Source organism: Monopterus albus, unplaced genomic scaffold (assembly GCF_001952655.1).
Source record: "Monopterus albus unplaced genomic scaffold, M_albus_1.0 scaffold400.1, whole genome shotgun sequence".
Taxonomy (NCBI): Eukaryota; Metazoa; Chordata; class Actinopteri; order Synbranchiformes; family Synbranchidae; genus Monopterus; species Monopterus albus.
The window spans coordinates 292,436-318,070 of NW_018128280.1; the positions used below are offsets into that span (position 1 = coordinate 292,436).

General features: G+C 41.9%; 3 protein-coding genes across 5 annotated transcripts in view; 1 reads left to right on the forward strand and 2 right to left on the reverse strand.

The window, feature by feature from the left end:
• Positions 1–11,483, forward strand: part of LOC109951634 (formin-1-like) — a 66,388-nt gene extending 54,905 nt beyond the window's left edge. The window contains exons 17-20 of the mRNA XM_020586237.1: positions 4,219–4,270; positions 8,074–8,223; positions 9,471–9,552; positions 9,653–11,483. Of these exons, the coding sequence (XP_020441893.1) occupies positions 4,219–4,270; positions 8,074–8,223; positions 9,471–9,552; positions 9,653–9,697 (329 nt within the window). The 3' untranslated portion in view covers positions 9,698–11,483. The remainder of the gene's footprint in view (positions 1–4,218; positions 4,271–8,073; positions 8,224–9,470; positions 9,553–9,652) is intronic.
• Positions 11,484–16,248: 4,765 nt separating this feature from the next.
• On the reverse strand, positions 16,249–18,351 carry grem1b (gremlin 1b). The gene is given in 3 exon segments (XM_020586251.1): positions 16,249–17,462; positions 17,464–17,610; positions 17,941–18,351. Coding segments are annotated over 2 exon segments (537 nt in total). The 5' UTR covers position 17,610; positions 17,941–18,351; the 3' UTR covers positions 16,249–17,071.
• A 99-nt stretch (positions 18,352–18,450) lies between these two features.
• Positions 18,451–25,635, reverse strand: part of arhgap11a (Rho GTPase activating protein 11A) — an 8,246-nt gene continuing 1,061 nt past the window's right edge. Inside the window, exons 2-12 of one of the 3 annotated variants that reach the window (XM_020586248.1) lie at positions 24,945–25,012; positions 24,747–24,843; positions 24,401–24,657; positions 24,082–24,245; positions 23,846–23,986; positions 23,517–23,591; positions 22,986–23,159; positions 22,773–22,902; positions 22,357–22,465; positions 21,534–21,648; positions 18,451–21,436 (exon numbers count right to left, since the gene is read on the reverse strand). In XM_020586248.1, coding sequence (XP_020441904.1) covers positions 19,965–21,436; positions 21,534–21,648; positions 22,357–22,465; positions 22,773–22,902; positions 22,986–23,159; positions 23,517–23,591; positions 23,846–23,986; positions 24,082–24,245; positions 24,401–24,657; positions 24,747–24,843; positions 24,945–25,012 — 2,802 coding nt within the window. In that variant the 3' untranslated portion in view covers positions 18,451–19,964. The remainder of the gene's footprint in view (positions 21,437–21,533; positions 21,649–22,356; positions 22,466–22,772; positions 22,903–22,985; positions 23,160–23,516; positions 23,592–23,845; positions 23,987–24,081; positions 24,246–24,400; positions 24,658–24,746; positions 24,844–24,944; positions 25,013–25,635) is intronic. The other 2 variants (XM_020586249.1, XM_020586250.1) reach the window with 2 other exon arrangements.

The following is a 25,635-nucleotide window of genomic DNA, read 5'->3' on the forward strand; positions in this document are numbered from 1 at the left end:
GCTCGCTGGCACATGCCCTGAGAGCCCTCCCAGGGATGTTGTCCAGTCCTGCTGCTTTGCGGGGGTTGATATTTCTCAGGACTGTCGCACCTGGCCTGATGAAACAGTTAGTGGAGGGGAGGTGGGGGGTTGGGTGGTCCAGGTGTGTGCGTGCTTCCTGTCTGTGCTGTAGCTGGAGGTCTCAAAGTGGGTGTAGAAGGTGTTGAGGTCATCCGGCAGGCTGTCTGTGGAGCTGATGATGCTGGTGGTGGTCCTGTAGTCTGTGATGTGCTGCAGGCCTTGCCACATGCGTCCGGAGTCAGTAGTAGAATAGAAGCCATTCAGGTTCTCTCTGTACTGCCTCTTGGCCGTTGTGATGGCTTTCCTCAGTCTGTACTTTGCAGCTTTGTACCCCGTCTCATCGCCTGATCTGAATGCATGAGAGTGAGCACGCAGCATGTGGAGTACCTGACTGTTTATCCAGGACTTCTGGTTGGGAAACCTCCTGACTTGTATGGTGGGTACAGTGTTGTCGATACAGATACTAATGTATCCGGTCACATACTCAGCATAGTCCTATACACTGACAGAAAAGTCCTCTGAGGTGGCTGCAGCTTTAAATACATCCCAGTCTGTCTGGGCGAAACAGTCCTGCAGGGTGCCTTCAGTCTCTGGGGTCCAGAGTTTAATTTGTTTGGTGACAGGGTTTATTTGTTTCAGCCTTTGTCTGTAAGCTGGATACAGGAACAAAGAAATGTGGTTTGAGCGTCCAAGGTGGGGGCGGGGTGCGGCCCTATATGCACCCCGTATGTTACTGTAAACATGATCTAGAGTGTTCTTGCCCTGGGTGGGAATGTTCACATGTTGGTAATATTTGGGAAGTATAGTCGCCTGCAGCGATAAATACAGCATCTGGGTGCACTGTCTCTAGCGTGCTGATGACATCATAGAGTTTGCTGAGAGCCGCAGAGGGATTAGCTCTTGGGCTAACATACACAGCAGCCAGAAACGCAGCACTGTGCTCTCTTGCTAGATAATAGGGCCGGCATTTCAGCAATAAAAACTCTGTCTGGCGAACAGTGCTTATAAACAGTCCGTACATCTCCACACCACAAGTTACTGATAAACACACACACACACACACACGCACACCACCTCCTTTTTCCTTCCCCGAAGCAGTAGTGCGATCTTCTCAATGTACAGAGTGAAGTGGAACACGCAAACATATCTGCCTCGGTGGGCACCATCTTGTATGATTTGTCCAGATGGTGTCATCTCCATCTCTGAGATTTCTGCCTCAGCTTTAACAGTGGAGGCCAATGGAATTTTTTTTGTGGCGCTCATAAAATTGAACAGTTATACTTAAAAGTTGACCAACAACATCTATCCAAACACCATATACCATTTACGCTGTATAATCCAGACAATACAACTGTTTTCAGACTGGCTGTTTTACCCATAAAATTGTTCACACTGTGGTCTTTTCGTTATCCAGAATTATTGGGACACTGACTAGAATAAGCTGATTACATCCCCTATTTTAAGGTTTTGGGCTGTTGTTGAATAAATAATTCTGACATTTCATGAAAACAGTTGACAGGTTAATTGTCAATTAAAATAATCATTAGTTGTGGCCCTAATATACATTTTGTAGTTGATTGGTTTTAATAGAATTTTTCAGCGCACAACAAAAAAAATCTATGAACTTCCATTGTCGAGAACTGAATGTTCATTTGCTGCCTAATAAAGCCTGCACACTGACAGGTGCCATTGTAATGAGACAGTCAGTGTTATTCCCTTCACCTGTCAGTGGTCAGAATATTATAGCTGGTCATTGTAAATATTGGCTTTTTGGGGAAACCAAACCATTATGTCCTCTCTAAAGTTCAAGGATGAATGTTTTTACAAAGTGTGTGTTAAGTAGATTACATGAAAGGTTAGATAGTTTCCCATGTCGTGCAGCAAGAGGCACAGTAGTAAAAACAATAGACTCTATAAAAGATTCATACAAGGGTGATTTTTAGCCATATGATTGTGGTGCAAAGAGAAAATATGTGCTGAGTCCATGTTTGCAGTACAAAAGTTGTGTGCTGTGATCATGAATTCTTGAAATGGAGACATTCCTTGGCATTGTTGTAGCTAAGTTTATCCACCTTTTCTGCTTTTGAGCTCTAAAGCTTTCCTTTGAGTTTTTGTCAATATCTCAGGTTTATCTGAAACCTCTTAAAACTACTCTGATTGCCACTGGCTACAAGATGGCATTGGTTTGCAAAGGCACATCTTGAACATAAACTTTTCAGTGGAAGAACTATAAATCTTTCTTTCATAAACAAAATTCCTCGAGCTGCTGCCCGTGGTTTAGGAGGAGCGGGGTGTAATCATCGTTCAGTGTCTTGCCCAAAGACACTTCGACACGTGGACTGAGATTCGAACCTTCAACCTTCTGGTTGGGAGAAAACAAATTCCTGCTTTTACTGTCAGCTTATGTAACCCCCATTCACTGGCTCTTGTATGAAATGCATGTGAATCATCTCATCCCTTTAGTTGTCAGTGAGTCACAATCCAGAAACCAAAATTCCACTTGACTTTGAATTACACAGCCCATGTGCCATTTGCAGGTAACAGCTGTCCAACAAAACAGTTTTGATGAAGCCTTAGAGATGCATCTGTGTCTTTAAGCTACAGTATGTAACTTGAAGAAGCACTGTCAGTCCGCCCTGCTCCGCCCAGCACTCCCTCTCCCTGCTCCACTGTGCTCTGCTATGATCTGCTATGCTCCACCACACTCTGCCCAGCTCTTCAGATAGTTGTCATTATGAAATTGCAATAAATGAGAATGCAACAAAACGTACTGATCAAGCAGAAATAACTGAACATCTCTGATTACTTAGAGAGGTCAGTCCTGCTCAAAACCTTTTAGAAGCTAATATCTCTGCACTGCTGCCAGTGCTGTTCATTGAGTCAGGGTCACAGGAGGCTTCGGCAGTACCTCTCTACATTAAGACAGGTTTTGGAGAAATATTTGAAAATAGGTTAGATATTATAGCTTTAAACATGGGTTGGTATGTGGGGAGATGGAAAACGATGCTTTCTGGAAATCCTCAGCATCCCTCAGCGCACTCCATCTCTTTGTTATTTGGCTGCTAGGCAAAGCAGCGGTTTGGAAAACTGTGTCAGAGTTTTAAAGCCCTAATTTTTTGTCCCCTCTCAGCATATATGTCTCATAACTTTCAGGTTAGTGACTACTGGTTTTGTATTTACACAGGGAACAGAGGAAGAGAAAACTTCACACATCCTCTCACTCTGGGTCACTCTCTCGCTCTATCCCCTTAGACCTTTGGCTCCGGTGCTACCACTGCACAGTCACAGCAGAGGGGGACCTCAGGCGCCAGACCACCACTGAGAGTAACGCCACTGGCTGGTCATGGCCCCCCTCCTCTTCCTTCCACCCCTTTCCCAGGCATGGCCACCCCCTCCATTCATTAGGTTTAACTTAGGCCCTTGCCCACACACAGTAAAAGAGTAGAATTAAAAAGTAAATGGCATGGCTGGTTAGAGGTGTAAGCCCACAATCTCCCGAAAGACCCCCAAACCTGCCTTTGAACAATTTTTTTTGAGACATCCCCCTCTTAAATCTTCAAGTAGATCCCCCATCATTGTAAAAAGGATGAATCTGGAAAAATGCAATAAATCTGAGATCACAGGCACTCTCTGGCCCTAGATAAATTCTTGCACCTCGGCGCCTCACACATCTGCCTTGCATTTAGACAATTTTACATGGCAGGAGACCACAGGAATCTCCCACTCCCAAGCCTCTCTGTATCCCTGCTTCAGGTCTGCTTAAGCATACACATGTATGTCGACACACATGGCATAAGCACACACCTCTGCGAACAGACGACCACTCCCAGCCCCTGAACCTAGGCGTCACAGGCTTACTCTCTCATGTGTCAATATGCAGAAGCGTGTCAAACTTTACAGTGTGCTCAACTGAAACTTGGATAATATGCTCAATGTGTCATGACATCTCAACCCATCTTTCCTCTGTGTTCCACTGGGCAACTCTCAGGATGGCTAATGAACACAGCGCCCCCATCTGAACACTCGTGATTTTAGATCAGTTCTTAGTGTCTGTCAGGGAACATATTTGATTATCTGTATCAGGACATAATCTGCCCCAGAGTCTGTCATAATCCACTATATATTTATTTACTTATTTCATGTTGTTATTTTTTACAGCTCAGATGGAGCATTCAGCTGAAGAGGATCAGCTCAATGCAGCACAGAAAAGGTAGGAAACCTTCCTTAACAATTCCAAGTTGAAATGCATTTAAAATTATGAATGGAATGTTTGTATATAAAATATGTGTTTCCTCTAGATTTTGTTCCTCAGCATGGGAATTCTGCAAACTCTGATTGCGAGTGTCACAATGCAGTGTTATTTGCCATGCTTCAGGTGGATGTCATTACTGGTATCTGTTGGCACTAATGTTTGCTGTTGTATACAGATATTAACACCAGCTGATAAGGTTTATCGTGCGATGAAGAGGCTTCTCAGTATGATGTCTGGGGTAAAGTGATTTATTTTGAAGGATTAAGCACAGTTTTGGACAACAATATATTGTAAGCACTAAATGCACCTGTGCCAGTGTCTAGATCTGTTGTAATTTGTCTTAAACAAGATATTCATCCCCAACAGAGACAACACATATCACATGCAACAAGCATATTGTATTCAAGCATGAATACTCTTCTGCAGTTTCTATCATTTTTATCTGCCAAGTTTTGTGCAGATAAGAGGTTTCTGAGAGGTACAGTATCTGATTTATAGGCGTAAGACACACTGTCCGAGCAAAATCATATCTGGAACATTTCATAGTGGAAAAAGATGGTGGAGCAGACAAACAAAGCAATTAGATTATTTTTGCCTTGTTTGGATAGAGAGCAGATTTGTTTGCTTTATATTGTGGCACTCCCACTTCCAAAATAAATCATGGAAGCACATAAAGGAGAAAGTGAAACTCTTTCTCAGGTTCCCACAAAGCCACCTCAGAAAAATGACACATTGTTGATGAATATGGGCATCAGCGGGCATGCTGGGGCCTTGGTGGGCTCTCGTATCTGCACTGGATGAGGGATCCTCATGTACACACACACAACAGCAGCAGCAGCAGCAGCGGTGGCAACATTATGGCTCAGTGTCAATAAATAAAATAGACAACATCCTCAGTGCTGCCTAATCACTCAGTCTCAGCCTCGTGAAGAGTCTGAGTCAGCCACCAGGGACCAAGCCTGGGTGATGAGTCAGCATCAGGATACCAACAGGAGCTAGGGCTGGCTGTTGAACCTCAGGACTATTATTTTCATTATTGATTATTGGCTCAGTCTATTAAATGTCACCGGCATGTCACATTGCTAGTTTTATTGGTATTAACATTTACAATCACATAAGACAAAGAAGAGTGAGACTCTGGAACTAGTTCAAGTTTGGAAATTTAACTTCAGAAATGTCCAAATTACTTGATTATCAAAATAGTTCTGTTAATCTACTAATCAGTTAATACCCATTGTACTATCAAGAACAAAGTTCATTTTAAGGTCAGATTCATACTTTTTCTTCTTACCTGTTCAATTTTGTGATTTTTGGACTAGATCATACACTCACCAGCCACTTTATTAGGCACACCTGTATAATTGTATGCACTTCAATGCAGCACTTCCACCTTAACATCTATGTTTATGAAGCTCAAAATGTTTCAGTTTTTGGTGAAACTGTCATAAATGTATAAATTCAATTATATGTTTGTTATTGAGGTCACAGTTACAGGTGGTGGTGTGCTGGACTACATTATATTCAGAGGCATTTCTCTATGTTTGTCCTCCCCAGCTAGCATTGATTCATTGAAGTGCATACAATTGTACAGGTGTACCTAATAAAGTGGCCAGTGAGTCTAATGTATATGTAAAGAAAGCATATGCAGTCTCTGGGCTGTATAGGTAATACTGTATAGGTAACACTTTTAGATTAGACTGATGTGTGATTTAAATTGATATTTTCTCATTTAAGACAATTTCATTTTGGGCAGAGTTCTTGTGTGGTTGTTTGTGTTTAACACTGGAAAAGTTTTGCTTCTTTTTTTGTGCATGAATACAAGAAAAACTTTTTCCATATTCTTCAGAGTAAGAACTTTATTTTAAAAAGTAAACTTTTTACCTTGGTATATATCAGCACTAGTAGCAACAAATATAGCCCTAAAATGGTTTGATTATGTATTTTGAATTTATTCCACTATTATGTGTTGTATAAGACAAAACTGTTTAGACATATAAAAATAAATGTTTAATACCTTTATTTATTCTTTTTACAGGCCTTTCAGAATTTTACATTTTGGAGAACAGAATTTTGTAAAACAACTACATGATATAAAATTATCATGACACAATTCAACTATTAGCTGAATAATAATCATCTACACATGCATTATGTTTAATTTTCTTTGAGATTGTAAAACAGTACTACCATTCTAATGAGAAGTTTATTTCTGGTTTGTTAAAAGGTTATTTTTGCTGAGTGCTGGGACATTTTCTTCAACTTCTTCTTTTCTCCTAATTTGTCTGCTTCATATCTGGCTTCCACTGAGGTTTTCTGTCTCTGTCCTCAGTTCTGTATCATTACCTTTCCTTCTCCCTCCAGTCATGGTTTCGTAGTTGCTTGTCTCATAGCATTATGTTACAGTGGTGGCACAAAATGACTCTGCTAAATGGGACGACAGCATGGAGTTTACGTCTGTAATCTTTTTACTGGGGACACCAAGGAATGCAGAGTAGCCTGTCCAAATAATTCCCTGATTCTCACGGCTGCTCATGGTTTTGTAATGGGTCTTTTTTATAGCTGTCAGTGAGGAATGCTGGCAGTGGGTGCTGCAGTAAACCCTCTCACAGCATGGATTATAGAAATTGTAGGTGCGTGTGTGTGCATGTGTACAAGCAACTGCAAATGAACTCGGTTCTGCTTGATTTTGTTTAGGATTTGCAGCATGTGTGAGTGTGTTTGCATCTGGTTTGAATGAGGCTTTGTGCATCTGCTTGTTGCATATGCCCAGGAGGCTAAAAGGGAAAGCATTGTTGCCTGGTTTGTGCATGCTTTGACATGATGACCCAGGGTCAGGAGAGGAGCTGATGGAGAAGAGACCGTGCTCAACATGCCAGGCCAAAGCTACCTGGGATGGTGGCACATCTGTTTGGTTCATCTAAACAATCCCCAAGCCTTATTCCTCTGATTTCTTTTGTAGCATACAGGATGATCTACAGCGCTGCCTTTTTTTTTTGAGCATCCCAGTGAAATGACGCATCACTGGGAAATTTTTTTCCCCATCTTTTAGCAGGCTGTCTGGGCAGCATATTGTACTGTTTACCCACTGTATGAACATGTCTTAGATTGGCGTAACAAAAAGCCACCTAGCATCTGGAGGTCGGAGCCTGTGTGGGTGTCAATGGCACAGGGAGCATCTTCTGAATTATGGCCCACTTTTATCAAGCCTTTGACAGGCAAGACTAGAAAATGTTTGGTGTTAGAAAGGAATCTGAAGCAGCAGGCTGCCTTTCATGCCCTGTGTGTGTCGCTGAGAGCCTTGCAAAGAATTCCGATTAGGTTTCAGTTGAATTCGGCCTACAACAGTGTGACGGTCTCTCCCAGTGAACAGAAAACAGGGAATCTAGAATCAGCTTTTTTTCCCCACATAGATCTGTTGCATCTGTATGTATGTAGCTGTATGAGTGAGCTCACATGTGTGTATCATAACATAATTACATCTTTGAATGTTTCTTAGGCTATATGTGTGAGTTGGTGTGTTGCTGTGTCTGGAGCAGCAGCCTGCTCTTGGCTCTCACTGTCTCCTCTGGCAATCTGCCCCTGCAGGCTGCAGAGGTGATAATGGAGCCACTGCTACTGGCTCTCCCCTGTGGCCCAGCGGGGTTGACGCTGTCCTTCCAGCTCTGTTTCTGAAACACACTAACATTTATGTCTATTATTTCTTAGTGTTTATCTGAGATAAGATAACGCCACCTGTGGCTCTGTTCTGTTTTTCCTTACAGTTTCCAGGACATGGTGAACTATTATGGGATTAAACCAAAGCCCGGGGAGAAAGAAGTGACCCCGAGTTACGTCTTTATCCTTTGGTATGAGTTCTGCAGTGACTTCAAGAACGCCTGGATACGACAAAGCAAGAACATCTCCAAGGAGAGGTAAGTTGGATCTGGTAAAGTTACGCTATTTCTTACCTTTCTGTTCAGTGGGGGCCATGGAAACCTGACTGATTGCTTCAGCAAAGCTGACATATATGAAGTTATAATTTGGTTTTAGTGTCATCATGATAACAGCAAAAGTTGTTTAATATTACAGTAATTGTCTAGCAGCTTTGTCAGAAAGACAGTAAAAAGCAACTATTGTATGTGTTTACAGTGTAGAAAAATGCAAAACAATAAGTTGCTTTAATAAAAAATAAAATGATTAAAGTCATCCAGTAGTTTACCGGTGGAACACTTTCATGTAAAGCAGCAGCAGTAACAGTCACTTAATACAGCTGTTATAAGCCATTAGAAGAGTAAACAGTGATGCTGATATTAATGAGATAAATTTAAAAACAATAATAGAATCTACATATATTGAATGGCTATTGTTAAAAATGTGCCAGTCATAAATAGTATAAAAGCCATTTGTTTACAAGAAAAACTTAAGGAATGTTAATTTTAAGGTGAAAAAAGATTTTTCTCTGTCAGCGGATGTACGGTACCTCAGCTCTGCAAAACAGAAACATAGTGACCACAGGGAGGCTTAGCCACCTCATCCTGTGATTACACTAACTGTCTCCATCACCTTTGTATAGGTGCTTAACACTTCAAGACATCAGCTCAGACTGGTGCTGCTTGTACGAGGCTGACATGCAGATGCTGAGTTGTAATTAAAGCAGAGAGGGTGGCCTTCAAAAAGGGAGGTCTAGGGTCCTGTGTTTAAAGGACTGGGGCCTGAATTTATGATGTTTTCTCTGACCTGAGGCATCATCTTGGGGGGGCATTCCACCAAGCGACAACAGACCCTCCTGGTTGGACACGTAACAAGTGGACAGGGGTATGATGCTGTTAAAAGTAGTGCATTATGGGAGAACTGATAAACACTGTAAAGATACTGGACATGCAGCTCAAAGAATAGGAGAGCTGCTTGTGGGGCCATGACAACAGGAACGTGTGAAACCGTTCATTACTCTTCAACTTAACTGCATGGTCATTTGGGCTCTCATATCATGAATGTGAGCTTTCATTTAGTGTCCTCCACACTTGAAATCAAAGCCACTGGAACTTGAACAGAGCCTTCATCTGCCCCTGTGAGATGTTTTTTCCATCCTGCCATGGCTCAATTGTCTTCCAGATGCTTCAGTGTGTAGTTCTAGTATAAAGGGCAAATATTAAGTAATTGTGGATTTTTCTTTCAATAGGTTGAAGGAAGCTGAGGAAAACATCAAGAAGATCACAGCGGAGAAGAGAGTCGAAACCAAGAAGATCAATGCCAACAGTCTGGTAAGAAGTGACCTACAGAAAGAGAAATAGAATTTCTAATTTCCAGAAAAGCTGCTCTTTCTCTTGTCGGCACTAAAATCACTACTTTTTTGGCTAATAGAAAGAGAGGCTGCGACAGAAGGAAGCCGGCGTGTCCTCCAACTGAAATTACAGGTGACCATAGCAGAAAAAATGAGAAGTGGTCATAAGAAAGTTGGAAATCTCAGATGAGAAGGTGCACAGGCCTCACCATCCCTCTGTGGCCTGTACACAGTCACACTACTACTGCTTCCTCTGGCATTTCTCAGTCCTATTAACAGCCCTGGACACCCCCACTCCTCCACATTCACTCTCATGTCGAGGCTCTTTGGCACACCCCTTGCATGGAGGGCCACAGGTCGACCTCATTCAGCCCGCATGGCGTGACCTCAGAGTGCCCAGTTTGTGAAAGGTCTCAGTGGGACAGTGGCATTCACAGCAGTGCCAGCTGCCACATCCATGAGGTTCCTCCTGGATCTATCCCTGACCTATAGCCGTTACAGTACATACATGTTCAAAGTCTTAGGATGTTGTTGTTGTTCCTGTCCAATTCTGCTCACAGAAAACACCCTGTGGATGAAAGATGTCTGGAAAGCAGTTCCTAGTGTCCTTTGCTGTAATGGATAGTTTTTCATTCGCCATGGCTCATTAAACGGCTTGTATATACAGTATGTTCTGTTATGGAACTGGTTGGGATCTTACAGCTTTAAGGAGTAGTGGAGATGAGAAGGTTTCTCTGTATTGTGTTTTTGCATTGCAACAGAATGACCTCTCTTGAATTACAGCCAGAGAAGAGCACACACTGACAGCAAGCTTCCATCCCCCTCACACACACACACACACACAAGCATCAGAAGACCACAGCAGATTTTATCCATGCACCCACTCACCCGAGAAATATACCTGTTAATGCCTCATCCAGTGCTGTGTCACATTGTGTCCAGCACAATTTTAAGGACTTTCCTGCTTGCAGTAGCTGTATGTTGTAGCTCACAATAAGCCACACTCCCTTGCTACCTGCATGCATATCTTCAGAAGTCTAATACTTTGTTTTGCACCTCTTTTTCTATGCAAAGGGCTGGTCTTATTACTATAAGATTTATTAACCATATTACTTCATGATTTTGTTTTTATGTTGGAAAACGTGTATTAAGTGCTGTGTTTTATTTTCAAAAACATAACTAAGCTCCTTTGTCATTGAATTAGAGTATATTTATAGAAGATAAGATTTATTTTAAGGCAAGAAAAAAGCTTTGTTTCCTTTCAGGCTGTATTTTTATGAGATGTAATTGTTTGCCTGAAAGGTGAGTCAGATGAAAGATATTTTCACATGGATGCTATATATATGTGTTGTGCCTTCTGATTTACATTGTACTCAGTGATATGTGGAAATGGAGTAATTTGGATAGAATAAAAACAGCTGCCTTTTCCTTCTAATTTTGGGGCGATGAAAGTTGTTTTGGGCATGGAGAACATTTACAGTAAGCGGATCATACCTCAGACAGATTTCTGTTATCAGTGTGTCCATAAAACTGCACTTTGAACTAGGGACTTAAAAATTTCAGAAGAAATTTTAGGTGTGCAAGCTCCAACCACCACCACCGCCTCTTCTCGTGCTACCCACCCACACGCTGCCGTCGCTGAGCTGCTGATCGGACGTGCAGAACACAGCAGTACAAGGTTTTGTATGCTAAAATATCACATAGAGAATGATGTGGGATTTGGCTGAATCAGGACATAAGACAACACAATACATAAAGGTCCTAGACCAGAGCAAGTGACAGAGAAGAACAAAGACAGTGATAACAGAAAGAGATGGACAGAGACATGGAGTGACAGTGTGTGTGTCTGTGTGACAGACACAGGGAGACAGGATGGAGGCACGTTATTTTCCTCCAAAAGTAAAAGTCATAGTAATAGTCAATAAACCCATCTGGACCATATGAAACAGGAGGACCTGCAGAACATTGCAAAAACAATCATGCATCCAATTAAGAAACAATAAAAGATATCAGTGATTTTTTTTAACACTTATAAGTCCAGGACGCTTGTATAATTGAGAGGTGGAAGACTGATGTAAGTGGCATAATGAAAGGGAAGGACCATGAGTTCAAAGCGTCAAAATCACATCAAATGTAATTGGCTGTCATCCAAAAACTACATCAAATCATAAAGCTACTTCACACCAAATGTAAGGCTACATGTGTAGTGTCATTATGCCTTTGACTAACCCTCCTACATGAAACTGTGGCACAAATGGCTAGCTTTAAATGTAGGTAGGCATTGACGTTCGCTGTAGTGCCCCATATTGGCATGGGTGTATGAAATTCTGCACACTCCTTTAGGACCCTGAGGTGCACAAGTCTGGTTGAAATATAGCAATACACTGATGAGTTGTATCTTATCAAACTTTAATGGCAACAGGAAGTGAGCTTTTCATATACTGTATTTTGGCTACCTGTGGCTTCCTCCCACAGTCCAAAGACATGCAACTTGGTTTAGTGGTGACTAAATTCCCCGTAGGTCAAGTCAAGTCAAGAGTCAAGAATCATTATGCATAGCACAACGAAATTTCTTCCAGCAGCTCTCTGCTTAAAAGGCACATTATTTACATAACACAAGAATTGTACAGTCAATATAAGAATATGAACAGATAAAAATGAAGATGTGTAGGACCTAATCAGGTCAGCAGCATGTTAGCAGCAAAAGAGTGTGGTAACATAAGGTGCAGCTCAGTGCAAATCTCAGTCTTGAGGAAGAGGTGTGAGCATGGGTTTCCAGTGTTCTGTCTGTCCATAGGGGGTAGGTTGTGTGTGTGTGTGACTAGGAATTAGTGTGGTGATTGATTTCACAGGTCTGGGGAAGAAGCTGTGGTCTGTTTGTTTTAGTCTTTATATTCCTGTACCTTTTCCTGGAGGGAAGAGGCACAAACAGACTGTTGCCTGGGTGGGTGGGGTCTGCAGCAATCCGTCTGGCCCCCCTCTGGATCCGGTCAGTGTATAGTGAGTCCAGATCTAGAAGAGGACTCCCAGAATGCCCTGGGCTGTTCTCACCACTCAGTTCAAGTCCTTTCTGTCCTGTACAGTGCAGCTCCCGTACCACACTGTCGTACTGAGACAGAGGATGCTCTCTACCGTCGCTCTGTAGAAGTTTGCGAGCAACTGAGAGGAGAGACCAGTGTGTTTCAGCTTCCTGAGGAAGAAAAGCCTTTGCTGGACTTTCTTCACTAGGTAGGATGTGTTCAGAGACCAGGTCAGGTCAGGTCAGATGTGGATGCCCAGGAACCTGATGTTATCCACTTGCTCCACCACCTCCCCATGTATGAGAAGAGGAGAATGTTTTGTCTTCCTGGACCTCCTATAATCCACAATGACTTCCTTAGTCTTGTTGGTGTTCAGGACAAGCTTGTTATCTGAACACCACCTTGTCAGGTGCTGGATCTCCTCTCTGTGGTTGGTGTGAGTGTGTGTGGTTGTTTGTCTACATGTCAGCCCTGTAATAGACTGGTGACCTGTCCAGGGTGTGACCTGTCTCTCACCCAATGTCAACTGAGATTGGCTCCAGCACCATAGCAACCCTATTCAGGGATAATGGGATAATGAATTTGGTTGAGATTCATGTCTTCCCTGCAGAGTTATGAAAGAGAAACCTCACCTGTAGTGGCGAAAGTAAATAACTATACAGGCCCGCTCAGTGCGATACTGCACCTAGAATCCAATTTTGGTTGCATTTGGACATAGTGGAGAGTTATCGCATTTGACACCTTTTGGCCCCGCCCACTCATCTTCAGTGGCCAATAGAATGGTAAAGAATGATGCAGAATCAGTGACATCATTGTTTCCAGGGTGCTCTAAAGAGGGGATGTACCAGAAGTAGTGAAGATTTGATGAAGTGTGAAGAATAGGGTTTTGCTAAAAATTCAAAATGATGGAAAATCTAGCCAGACGGAAGTGGGCGGTCCAAATGGCAAAACCTTCAAAATCTTCCAAAGGAATCCAGAGGAAAAAAAAACTTTGTTCTGGGCCTCACAGGTTTAGACTCATTAGTGAAAATGTAAAAAGATACATTCCCAAGTGTGTGGCCTGTGTTGTCACCAGTAAGGGAAGTACCAAGTTTGATGCCATTATGTTTAATGCCTTTTGAGATATTCCCCCAAAAAACTTGGAAAAAAGTTACTTTCCATTTATTCCTATATGAGAAAAAAATGCTAGTTTTTCGTCATTTGTATGAAAACCATAGATCGGATCCTCATCACAAGTGACACTATTCCCAATACAAAGACATGACATACTCGAATTGGGCGCACATACTTCAAAATCTGTTGAAGAACTAGCAAACAAAATTTTGGTGGAAGAAGCGGAAGAATAATAAGACTCCTACAGAACTGCAAAAGATGTCCTATACTCCTTCGGAGCTTGCACACTTAAGTACTTTTTTTTTACCTTCCAAAGTCTTTCACACTGGCTATTTATTTTGTATATATATATTTCATAACTTTAACCTGCTATGTTTTAACATCACAGGGTTTCAAAAAAAAAAAGGAGCTGGTACTGACCAAGGAACTGTTATATCCTCTGTACTTCGGGTCACATTACCTTAAGTAGCTCTCATGTAGATGCTCTGTGATTTTATGGAATTGTTTTAAATTTCAACAATAAACTACTGGATGCTGAAAAAAAACATTCATTTTGAATGAAGTCTTTTAAATTCTAGGTATTAAACTATTTTCTGACCATTTCTGCTGTTAATATTTCCATTAGGCTTGCACCAAGGAAATGTTATATTTATGTAAGAGGATTTGAGGATTCATAATTTGACTATTTGTTCATTAAACTAAATGTCATTCAATGAAGCGTTATTTTTAGATACTAAAACTTTGTCTGATGGCATGGTAGCACAGTGATTAGCGCTGTCATGTCACAGCAAGTAGGTTCTGGGTTTGAGCCCTGGCCGACCCATGGCTTTTCTGTATGCAGGTTGCATGTTTCCCCTGTGCCAGCATGGGTTCTCTCCGGGTACTCTGGCTTCCTCCCACAGTCCAAAGACATGCTGATCGGTTGATCGGTAGCTCTAAATTGATCAGTTTTAACATTGTGTTATTTGTTTGAAGAGAAATAAGATGTTTTTGCCTATTTGCTGTCATTAAAATACCAAAAGTCATTTTGTGCCTTATAGTGATTTTTATAGACACTGGGAAAAAAGAAAAGAAAAAAAAATCCAGTTGTATTGCCTGGTGACTCAGATTGATCACAGCAGGATTCAGATTTCTCTGTTTTTTTTTTTTTTTTTTTTGTTTTTGGTTTTTTTGCCATGTTTTTCTTCCTGTGGCCATTCCAGCTCCACATCTTTAATTCAAGCGCCATAACAATATTGGCACCTCTGCATTTCTGTAAGATAAGGATCATTTTCTCCCAGAAAATTGTTGAAGTCAGAAATATCTTTGTATTCTCGTGTTTATCCTTTTGTTTGCATTGGAACAACACAAAAAAGCAGAGGGGAAAAAACCTAATCTGATTCCATACAGAAGTCCCAAAATGGACTGGACAGAATTACTGACACCTTTTCAAAATCATCAGAAACAGTTGTATTTCATGTGATGCTCCTTTAAATTCACCTGTAGCAATCAACAGGTGCTGGCAATATAGGCATCACACTTGCATTGGAGAAAGGTTGACTCAACCTTTGTGTCATGTAGAACACACTGAGCATGGAGAAAAGTAAAAAGAGCTAAGAATTGTCTGAGGATTTGAGGACCACAATAGTGGAAAAACCTGGACAATCTCAAGGCTCCAAGTCCATCTCCAGAGATCTTGCTGTTTCTGTGTCCAGTGTGCACAACACTGGACACAGAAACATAAAAAGCCAGATTGGAGTTTGCCAAAACTTACTTGAGGAAGCTACAGTCCTTCTGGGACAATGTCCTATGGACAGGTAAATTCTGGGACATAACGTAGGGCTCAGTGTCAGAAAGTTGGGTCACTGTCAGAGGTCATGGGTCTTACAGCAGGACAATGGCCCAAAGCAGACTTCAAAAAGCACCAGAAGTCGTTTCAAACAATGCGCTCGAGAGTTGTGAAGTGGCCAGCAATGAGTCCAGATCTAAATCCCATAGATTACCTGTGGAGAGATCTCAAAACTTCAGCTGGGAGAAAGAACCCTTAAAATCTAAGAGACCTGGAGCAATTGGCAAAAGAAGAGTGGTCCAAAACTCCAGTAGAGAGGTGGAAGAAACTCACTGATGGTTACAGGAAGTGATTGATGTCAGTTATTTTGTCCAAAGGGTGTGCTACCAAATATTAAGTTGAAGGTGTCAATAACTTTGTATAGTCCATTTTTAGAGTTCTGTGTGCAGTATATTAGATTTGGTTTTTTTCTGTGCTTTTTGTTGTCCTCCAATGCAGACAAAAGAAATGAATATGAGAATGCCAAAGAGTTTGTGACAGCAAAAGTTTTCTGGGAGAAGTAGTGCCTTATCTGACAGAAATGTAGGGGCACTAATAGTTTTGGCCACGACTATATTTGTTCATGTAAGGAAAAAAATCCAACACGTGATCTAGTTTATTAAACGTTGGATTGGTTTTCTGTCCTCTGACAGTTTTGCTAGTCTTGTAACAAAACGTCATTAAGCATCATTTCAAGGGATGATGGACCAGCTGTTCGCATTTTTTCTGACTTGCATTTATTGAAAGGTCTGAGTTGATGCCTCTGGCAGGAGGATGACAGCAACCGATGAGAGACAATTTAACATTTTGTTCGTGCAGCATTCGATGTAAAGTTGTAAATAGGCTATGCAAAAATATTTCATCAGTTTATTTTTTGTGTATAATTTAGTAAAAGGAATAAACAGACCGCTTATGTCAAAGATGGCTTTTTATTTTACAATTAATCTACAGCTGTAAGCCATCTGTTGTACAATGTCCGTTTTATCCAACAGAGAAGCCAATTAACAATCCACAATCCTTTACTGGTGGACTTCGAAATTCACATAAATCAATTAATCTTAAAAGATTCTTGAAATATCGAAATTAACCCACTTTCAGTTTACAGATATCACCGTTTATCCATCAAATTCCACACAGTGGAAACAGCCAGTTTTACAAACGCATAAAAATACAAACTTGGACAGGATTCTTTTTTCGTCAAAATGATTAAATAAACTGGAGCTGCGCAGTCCTACAGGGGTGAGGAAGCCGTGCGTCAAACGTGCCAATTCCGAGTCAACATTCCCGTGCAGCGAGGCTTGTTTTCAAACTTCTCAGCCTGCTGAGGCGTAAAATGTTCATTGCTATCCAGCATTGCTTTACGAGTTGTATGTTCATATGTGTTCACACGGTGTGCAAGAAGATTGAAATATTTCATGAATGCAGCTTGCATGTCATCTTATGTAGAGGGATTTACGTGTTCTTGGCTGTGTGACAGCCTTTTTTTTTAACCAGCAATCCTTTCCGCCAAGAAGAAGACAATGAAGAACATTCACACAGAGGACACCTTTCTGAATGTTTTAGTCCAGGTCTATGGATATACAGCGGCACTGTTTGACGCGTTTGATGCGTTTCTTCTTGGTGGGTGGCTGCTGGTCCGGACAGTTCAGAGTAAAAGTCATGGTGGTAAAACGCTTCGGCTTGCAAAATGAACAGGACTGGAAGGCGCCCTCCTCCTTGCGAAAGTGCCTGGGGATGTAGAAGGAGTTACACTGTCCATAGCAGAAGCGATTGATGACGGTGCGGCTAACGCAGCCCTCCTCGTGGATGGTCTGTTTGAGCGGCTGCGTCTTGCACCAGTCCCGTTTCAAATATTGGCGCTCCGTCACATGTAAAGCTTCTTGGCTGGACTCCAGCACCTCATCGGCCGGTGAAGATGAGGCCTGTTTCTGCCGGGACCTGGAGCCCGCCCTCGGCAGTGGGTGGGGGGTTTGGGTTGTTTTTGTCAGGATGAGGAATGGCGCCTTGTGAGCCTCGGATTCTTTTTGAATCCACGGGAGAGGATAGCAATCCAATGATGAAAACCATACTGCAGAAGATAGGCGCTGAGTTGCCCATCCTTAAGGAGAAGAAAATAATTCATCACCTACACAATTTAAACTCTGGACTGGTTACGCACAGCTATAAAACCCATAGGTATATTCTAATTATCTTAGTCCAAATAGAGCTAGACCATTTATATATTATCAGCTGCGCAAATGCATGCCACTAGATTTGGGTAAACGTATACACCATCTTAGCTGTATGTTTAATAAGCCATCCATCACGTATCTCCACATGCACAACAGTGGATGACAAACAGTTCTCATTTCCACAAGCAACACAACTAATAAGTTGACCTACGAGTTGGAAAATTATGCGTGTGTGTGTTCTGTGCAAGTTCGCCCACCTGTTCGAGCCTCCACAATCACAAGTGCGATGATCTGATCCCGTCAGTCCTCTCCGGCACCTTCCGAGGTGACAGACACCTACTGCCGCCGAGTGAACACTGGTGGGACTGGGGATGGGTGGGAGACTAATCGCTCCATAAACAGGGGCCAAAGGGGGGTTTAATACAAATTGCTCCAGCGCCGGACTGTCTCCCTTTTAAATGTCTGCCAGCTGAGATGTGCACAACAGTTCCCTCTACATTATTGGCTAAGCACGATTAGGAGAAAATCAAAACTATCCGCCCCCTCAACACTTCTCTGAGCCCACTTCAAGGAAACAGACAGCTGGGGAGCCGCGGGGGTGAGGGGCAGATCGCGGACGGGCCTGTATGCGCACACGTGGAAAAGTCAAACAATTAGCTTTGACCAAACAGCAGCATAATATTAAAACTAATATCTCCAAAAATTCTGAGGCGCTCACAGGTCTCAAGCAAACTGCGATTTAAAAATCAACTCAGCACACCTGCAAATCTTCAAAACAGACATTTTTACACAGTCATTGTGAACAGCTGAACATTTCAGTAAGCTACCAGTCAGAAACCTTGATTTAATAAAGCCATCACAACAGATCAAATCAAAAATCAACTTATGATTAACAGCCTAAATATAAAAGGACATTTGCTCAGAAGCAAATAGGAATTTCAAGACCATATAGTCACATATTGCCTGTGCTCCACTGATTATTTATTCAGTGGTGATGTTTAGCAGGTTTTTCTGGAACATTGGTGACTTATAATGGCCTTTGCTGAGGAATCTTTCTTCAGCCTTTATGATATTCTAAGAAATAAAACTGTTAAGAATGAGAATATTTAACCCAAAACATCCATGCAGCTTAATGGAGTTATTGTCCATTGTGGAGGTTTCCCTGTACTGAACATTCTCCATGGATTCTTATACTTAACATTTCAGAAAGGCAGACATTTAAAATTCAAACATCTTTTCTCACAATAAACCCATCTGTTTAACACATGGTCTAAACCCAGCTGTCCAGCCTGTGATATACTGTATATACATTACAGCACGAGGCCTGAATGTGGACAACCAGGTAAACGGAGTGCTATCTGTAGTAAGAGGTTAGATGATAACCTGAGTCCAAGTCTAATCTGTCCTGCTATCTCAGGGTTTGTGAACACCAAATCACCACAAATTCTTCATGAGAAAACACCACCATTTACTTTCACGTTAAAATCATGTACTGTACCACATCCACAGTGTTCTACCAGGAGATGGAGTTTATTTTCCTCTGCCTGGGTCACAAATCTACATTTGTTTACCAAGGGCTTTTTAGAAAAAGTCATTTCAGTGTCAGAACTGACTTTGACTAAGTTTCACTGAACATGTCAGTCTGTTCTTGTCCAAGAAGTAAATGTATGACTCCCCCTTGTGGCTCTACACTGAATTTCTCCAGGCAGCACCCGAGCCCGACACGTGCTGTTGACTTTGTCTGAAGCTATTCACATGCCAAAGCATTTCACTCCCTGATGGTTTTGAAATTCATGGACTGCAACTGACATGATTTGATTAATACTGCCCTTTTGTTTCCATAAAATTAAAATGAAAACTTGCATTTTTTTCCCCCCTTCTGTTCATGACAGGGTAAGAAACTATTGTGTAATAAGAAACAGCTTCCCCCCCCCCCCCACCCCCTAACGATTAAAGTAAAAAGCACAAGACTTGATCAAAACATTCCAAGTCATACCATCAATCACAATTTGGCCTGCATGCTATGATCTAAACATAAGCTAACACAATCTTCAAGACTTTGCATCAGCATTTAGCTTTTCAACTTGTTTTACTACAGTTAAACTAAAGCATATGAACATGTCCCATTAAGGCCCTAATGCAATAAAGAGCTGTAGCTAAAAATAAATTAAAACCCTGAAAATATGGCTATTAGAAGCTGGAATGTTTAATTTCCTATAGTTTCACCAGACAGGGACCTGCATAGTAAAGACAAAACACAAAAGTCAAAAAAGAATAGAAGCTATAAATCTACAGGTTTAGTAGCAGACAGCAGTCGCCCTTGGTTCAGAGGGTTCCTAGGTGAACCTCTGTAATGGCTCGTGTCTTTCTCTGATCCCTGCTGTACAAGGATCCTCCGAGTTCCTGATAAATCAGGGACCGAAGAGGCCACTTTGCTCTTTGCTTGGACAATGTTGGTCATGTCACCCAGAGCACAAATCTTGGCTCTACAGCCCAAGGTGCTTGGCTTTTTGGGTGGAACTGGAGGTGGCTTCTTTATATGGCACATGCTGTTGGAACATCCCGCCTGTGGCTCTTCCTGGTAAGGCTGAAGCTGTGGGTGAGGGGAGAGGCCGCTCTCCAGACTCACTGCTTTCACCACATGACCGCTCTTGCTGGTGATGACTCCTGCATTTCTGGTGGGTCTCCTGCTTTCTCCTAAAAGAGAGTTGATCCTGCAGACAGCCTGACGCACAGGGGTACGCTGGAACTTGAGCGGCGATCTGATTTGTTTAGCGTTGGAGTTTCTGGGAGAACGAAGGGTGAGCTTGTTGAAGTGTTGAATGTGATCGGCCACCCGGCACTTTTCAGTCCCACAGGTGAGTGGTGAGAAGGGATGTCTGTTTGGGACTTCGGTAGAATTCTCTTCTTCATATACTGTGCTGACTACCATATCAACTCTACAAGGTGAACCATGCTCGTCTTCGAGTTCAAGGCCCAGCTTGTATGGAGTGGACTGCAGCCCAGAGGAGAAGCCCAATTTGAAGTGAGCCGGACTCTGGATGTCCAGGGCATCAATCAGCCTGCTGCAGTTCACCTCCTTTGTCTCCTTTTTACCATCTCCCAACAGGGAGCTGTTATGGCTCCTGACAGCAGCAGCACAGCAAGTTTCTTTGGCATCCTTTATGGCTGGATTACCGCATACAACAGACTCAGAAATGACACTATCAATATGCAAAGGAGACAAAGCGGCAATTTCAATTTTATCAAAGGTAATGTTATGTTCATTTGCCAGAAAGCTCTGCTGATTTGGGAAGCTAGAGGCTTCAGTGTGCAGAGATAGAACAGGAGTCTCTGGTGGAGGGCCTGTGATGCTCTCTAACATTCTGGTCAAATATGCAGAGCTACAGGAGTCCTGCATAACAGCTTGAGGGCAACTGCCCGACTCTGTGAAGGCATTTTTGAATTTCAAAGAGGTGGGACCCATTTGGCGCAGGGGTCTGCTGACAGAGCACTCAGTCTCGAGGCTCTCAGCACTGGAAGCACAACACAGCTTCTTGGGAAAGCTGGTCACGGATGAGGGCTTGGATATGATAATGGCAGGCTCAGACATGTAGCTGTTCTTTAGACACATGTTCGTAGGAGTGTCTGTGAAAGACCCTCTGCTGAAAGCCTGGGCTCCTACTGGGGTGTCCCTTCTCCATGTCTGATGGGCACGTGAGTCACACTGGGGGGTCAGCAAGTTGTCTTCAGATTTACTGATGTACTTGGAGCCTAGAAAAGTTGAGTGGGATATGAAAAGTTAATACACTTGTAGCACTGCACACAAACATATTGATTATCAGACTGTTTAACTGATTTCTCCACTCACTCTTGGATTCAGTATTTCTAGGATGAATTGATGGACTGAACTCTGTCTCTTTGGTGAAACAAAAACTGGTGGTGCTCTCCTGCGTGGCAAGCCGCCAGCCAATGGACTCCGATCCCTTTATCACCAGCATGGAATGAGAAATGAAAGATTAAAAATAAAAATAAAAACTTCAAGCAGCATGAAGCTTTTAGAGAATTATTCTGTTAAAAAGGACCCCACAGGTGTTGCCCACAGTGTTACAGTGATATGTTAATAGCATGACAGTTGTGGTTAGTTCTTCAGAGGATGATAAAAATCACTCAGAAGAAACATTGGATTTGTTGGTCAACAGCCTTTTATTATGTCAAGAATATACAGATTACTATTGAACATTAGAAAGTTGTGCACCTCAAACCTTTAGCAGCTCCTTGAATGCACCCAAAACAGGTTACAATGCATTTTCTTTATAGCATATAATAACATTCTTTGACCCGAGTGCTTGACATAAAATCACTGAAAATATTCTATGGCATGGCACCATACAAAACATTTACTTTGTAATATTTAAAATGTGATGGTGCTTAAACAACCTAGATTATTTTTCAAAACCATGTATTTATTAGTTAATAGTAATTAACTACTGAAAGTAAACTTAAGAATGTTACACGTTAAAAAAAGTGCTACTGTGCAACAATGTACCCAACAAAAGACCCATGTGCAAACAGATGATTTGCTTTTAATACAGTGACAAAAGATGCCTAAATGCACATGATTAACACCATCTCTCACTGTTTCTGTAAGCCATACAAGTGGAATGTGAAGTCTATCAGACAACCACACTTACGGCATCTTTGCTGCTTTTCCCCAGGCTGAAACGCATACGTAGAGACTTGTGTGCTGCCTCTTTTTTGCTGACTTTAGGAGAAAAGCATCCAGCCCTGCCAGACTCAGCTCTGTAAAAACAAAATGACTTCAGACAGTTATCAACATAAGACAATCTAAGAGTGACATGTCGCTCTGAGGTTATTTTCCATGTATATGAATCTTGTAAACAAATGCATAGCAAATGAGAAATGCTTTAGTCATAATGCTTTTTATGGCTTCACACTGTCATAATTCTGCTAATGTACTGCGAATAGGTGCTACTGCACCATGCATGTAATTTCTCTCTCTCTAGTGTGGCAGTGCTTATGTGAAAACTCTCAAAGAGATAAATGATAATCGTGAACTCTGAAGGATAACAAAGAAGAAAGGGTGCACCTGTTGACAGCATGTCTCTTGCTAAGTTGCTGGCTCTTCCTCCTTGCAGAGGTAGCTAACGGCCTTCTAGACCTCCCTACTGAGGACAGGGTATTTCGGGGAGAGTCCAAGACCCCCGAAGCACTGTAAGCTGCAAAAACCACACACAAACTTAAACATAGACTTCAGAGATAACAATACTTGATGTCCACTTGATCAAACATTCATTAATACCTGATCCAGGAGTGGAGGCTCCACTGAACAAAGTATTGGGAAGTAAATCTATCCCAAGGTTCTTTTTAACAGATCTACGTTTTTTGTTTGAGAATCCAAAAGAGTAACCAGATTCCAAAGGAAGTTTTCGCTTGGAGGTCGGTGTTGCAATCACAGGAGTTGCAGAAGAAAAGACTGGCAAAAATCACAAAAGAATTAGTATTCCAATCTGTCTAATTTCCTCTTTTATATTTGAAAACATTTAATGATTGTGAGCTGAAGCATTGACGACAGGAAGCAGATCCATAGCAGACGGGGAGGCAAAGATGACAAAAGCCAGTAAAGATAGGCATGATTTCACATTACCTAAATTAATTCTCAATTAGTGTCTATGCATTTCAGAAGCTTAATTACGTAGTGAAGAAAAGAGTTGCATTTTGGTTTAAGAACAGAAAACTTATTACTTCCAAGACAATGCAGATGTAATGCAGTCATCATGCTACATTACAGGCAACATATACAGTAGTTAGCTCAACTGCCCACTGTACCTACCAAGACTGTCTGACTGGGTGGCATTTGTTGGTGTTCTGTTAGTTTTAATCTTACTCAGAGCACCATTGACCATATCTGAAACGTGAGACAAACCAAATTATTTAAACAGCATTTACTGACTAAGGCTGGTTCACAATTACATCTACTGAAAGCTCCTACAATGCATGGTTCCAAAAAACAGTCTGGTGCCTCTGCTTTGATTTGTGGCTTTTAACTGGATATAAAGTAAAATAAGTCATCTGAGGTGAGATAGGTAGGACTTCCTATCTCAAGGAAGAGACCTGCATATTATGCCTTTCACTATGAAATTAAATCTGATATCATCTTACCACCGAAGCTGCGTCTGTGTTTCCTCTTCATCCCTGAGTTTACATGCAGCTCCTCAGGCTCATCATTAGTAGGGGACAGAAGCGCTGCCTCACAGCCCATCATAGCTGGGACCTTCTCTAGAAGGAACTGTGGCAAGACACCTGGGATGTGCAAACACAGCCAAATATTTAGCGCTTAAGGCAACAGTGGAGATTAACATTCAGATAAACTTAAGGCGAGTTGCCTCAACTAATACCAAAGCTGTTGACATTCTCTATGAAGCAGCACACTACAGCTGCCTGTAGCTTGAGGCGTTTCTCAGTGTTGGCGTTCATCTTTTCTGTAGCATCTCCAGCATGGAGGAGGTTGGGAGCCAAGATTACAGACAAGTTACTGCTGTCCATCTTATTCTCTGCACTCCTGCAATTAACAAAGAAGAAAAAAAGCAACTATGTAAATATGAAGACAAAAAAGTCAAGATTGACAGAAAACCTAAAATGATGAATGGGAGCTTGCAAATAATGTAGAGGAAAAAGAGGTTAAATGCAACAACCAACTAAATGTATTTATGGCACCTCTTAGACACATTGTGGAGGAAGTCAAAAAAATAATGCAAGGTGCTCAGGTTTCTGTCAGGCAGTATACAAGACAGCAGCATGGTGGCAGAGGTCCTCTCCTCCTCGGTAGGGAGCTGCTGTGCCCTGAGGAAGGCCTCCTGCAGCTCTGTGGGTAGCACAGGCTCCGGTAGCTCCCTGAAGAACTGCTTCACCAGACCGGCCACATCGTAGGGAAGAGCAGTGGACAGGCACTCCTCACCCATGTCTAGTTTTGCCTGGCCAGACAAAACACACTCTCTTGTATTAAGACGGTCCCCAGGGTCAACTCTCTGTGAAAGGAAGGTCAACTTCAGCTATCACTCACCTTGAGAGCTTTCAGGCGAATGACGGAGCCTGATTTTCTGAATAGGCCCTCTGTGTCGACATGAGCCAGCAGCTTCATGCATGCATCGACCAAAAAGCTAGAAAGGCAAAGAGATGTCATTACACATTAAAAACAACAACACTGGAACACGAAATGACTTCCAAAATCAAGTAAAATTAAATAGGTAAGTCCACTTGCCTTGGCACGCTCCCACATTCCATATTATAGTGCGGTAAGTTCTCCAGGGACAAACCAAAAACCTTTGTCTGGAGACCAGTCAAACAAACAAAATACAACAATAATTCTAATTAGTGTTGGATTTTCAGCATGAAGGCTACACAATATGAGAAATTCAGCAATACTCTGGGGCATCACACCTCTCATGTATTCATCCATGTCAAAATCTTGGATGCGCTGTTTTTATATTACCATTTGAAATAAAATGCCAACATTCCTCTGTTAATGGTGAAAGCTACAACACCCACTTTATGCTGGTTTTTTACTTCAGTGATCTGAATCACTCACTGTTTTTCAGTGTCGCTGAATTACTTAATTTCCCTTCCTGATTTCTTCACACAGTCCAAGCCTGTCTTTTCCTCTGCATGTTACAGCATAATCCACCAAGTACACAACTGCAATGACCATTTCTTGCAACAAACCCTGAGACTCCTGAGGACCAACTGTGGCATACAAAAGAAGAAACCAGGCCTTTGGGGGCTATTCTGAGATGATCAGCTTTTTATTTCAGTATGGCACACCCAATAAAGGTTATATTGTACTCGCCTGAATTACACAATTCTGTGATCAAGATGTCTAAAATCATCACAACAATGTTACAACAATACTTGGGAAGCAAAACACTGCTCTTTTTGTGTTGTGCTGAAATGTG